The sequence below is a fragment of the Myotis davidii genome, unplaced genomic scaffold, assembly GCF_000327345.1.
Source record: "Myotis davidii unplaced genomic scaffold, ASM32734v1 scaffold73, whole genome shotgun sequence".
Classification (NCBI taxonomy): Eukaryota; Metazoa; Chordata; class Mammalia; order Chiroptera; family Vespertilionidae; genus Myotis; species Myotis davidii.
In genome coordinates this window covers 7,199,461-7,200,292 of record NW_006286675.1, presented here as the reverse complement: position 1 = coordinate 7,200,292, position 832 = coordinate 7,199,461, and the positions used below count along the sequence as shown (strand labels likewise).

General features: G+C 49.9%; 1 protein-coding gene across 3 annotated transcripts in view; it reads left to right on the top strand.

Moving 5' to 3' along the window:
- Nucleotides 1-832, top strand: part of PXYLP1 (2-phosphoxylose phosphatase 1) — a 68,079-nt gene that overhangs the window by 59,360 nt on the left and 7,887 nt on the right. For all 3 annotated transcript variants that reach the window (XM_006758344.2, XM_006758345.2, XM_006758347.2), the window contains one exon: nucleotides 314-453. In XM_006758344.2, coding sequence (XP_006758407.1) covers nucleotides 314-453 — 140 coding nt within the window. The remainder of the gene's footprint in view (nucleotides 1-313; nucleotides 454-832) is intronic.

Genomic DNA, 832 nt, shown 5'->3' with positions numbered 1-832 from the left:
GGGGCAGGAAGCCTGTGTAGGGGCAGGGGAGGGACAGATGGAGGACTCCCAGCCTGTGAAGCAACAGTGGAGGGCAGAGCTGACTCCCAGGGGGATGGGCACTTCAGCAGAGGAGAGGCGCCTGGCTGGCCTTGCAGAGTGAGGTGATGCGTAGCCATCGGTGGTTGAGTGATCACGAAATTGGAATTTAAATGCGATTGAGCGATCGCCTTGGGGGCGGAAGGGCACACACTTGGGGTTTCGTTTGCTGAAGCTGAGACCATTGCGGACGCTGAGGAGCACGCTGACCTCTAGATCTGTGTTGTCTCTTTAGGAAACCGTACCACCCGAAGCTGGAAGCTTTCGTTAGTCACATGTCAAAAGGATCCGGAGCCTCTTTCGAAAGCCCCCTACATTCCCTGCCTCTTTTCCCCAATCACCCGCTCTGTGAGATGGGAGAGCTCACACAGACAGGTACGTGTGACAACCGTTCGCACACACTGGGGGCGAATAGCGAATACTCCGGGGCCAGGCGCTGTGGGCTCATAGGGCAGATAAGGACTGGCACTCAGCAGCTCTGAGTCCACCAGCATTCCTAATTAACATCTGATTTCTAAAAAAACAACACAAAACAAACTTTATTGTTATTACAAAGGCAGTATATGTTCATGGAAGAGAAATTAGGAATGACAATTAAGCAAAAGGAAGAAAAATAGCACCTATAATCCCACCAAAGTAATTAGTTTTCTTTCTGTGTTCATGCATGTGCGCGCGCACACACACACACACTCACAGTGGTATCTTACTAAACACACTATTTTGTTACCCACTTTTTCACTTGGTATATTGTGAT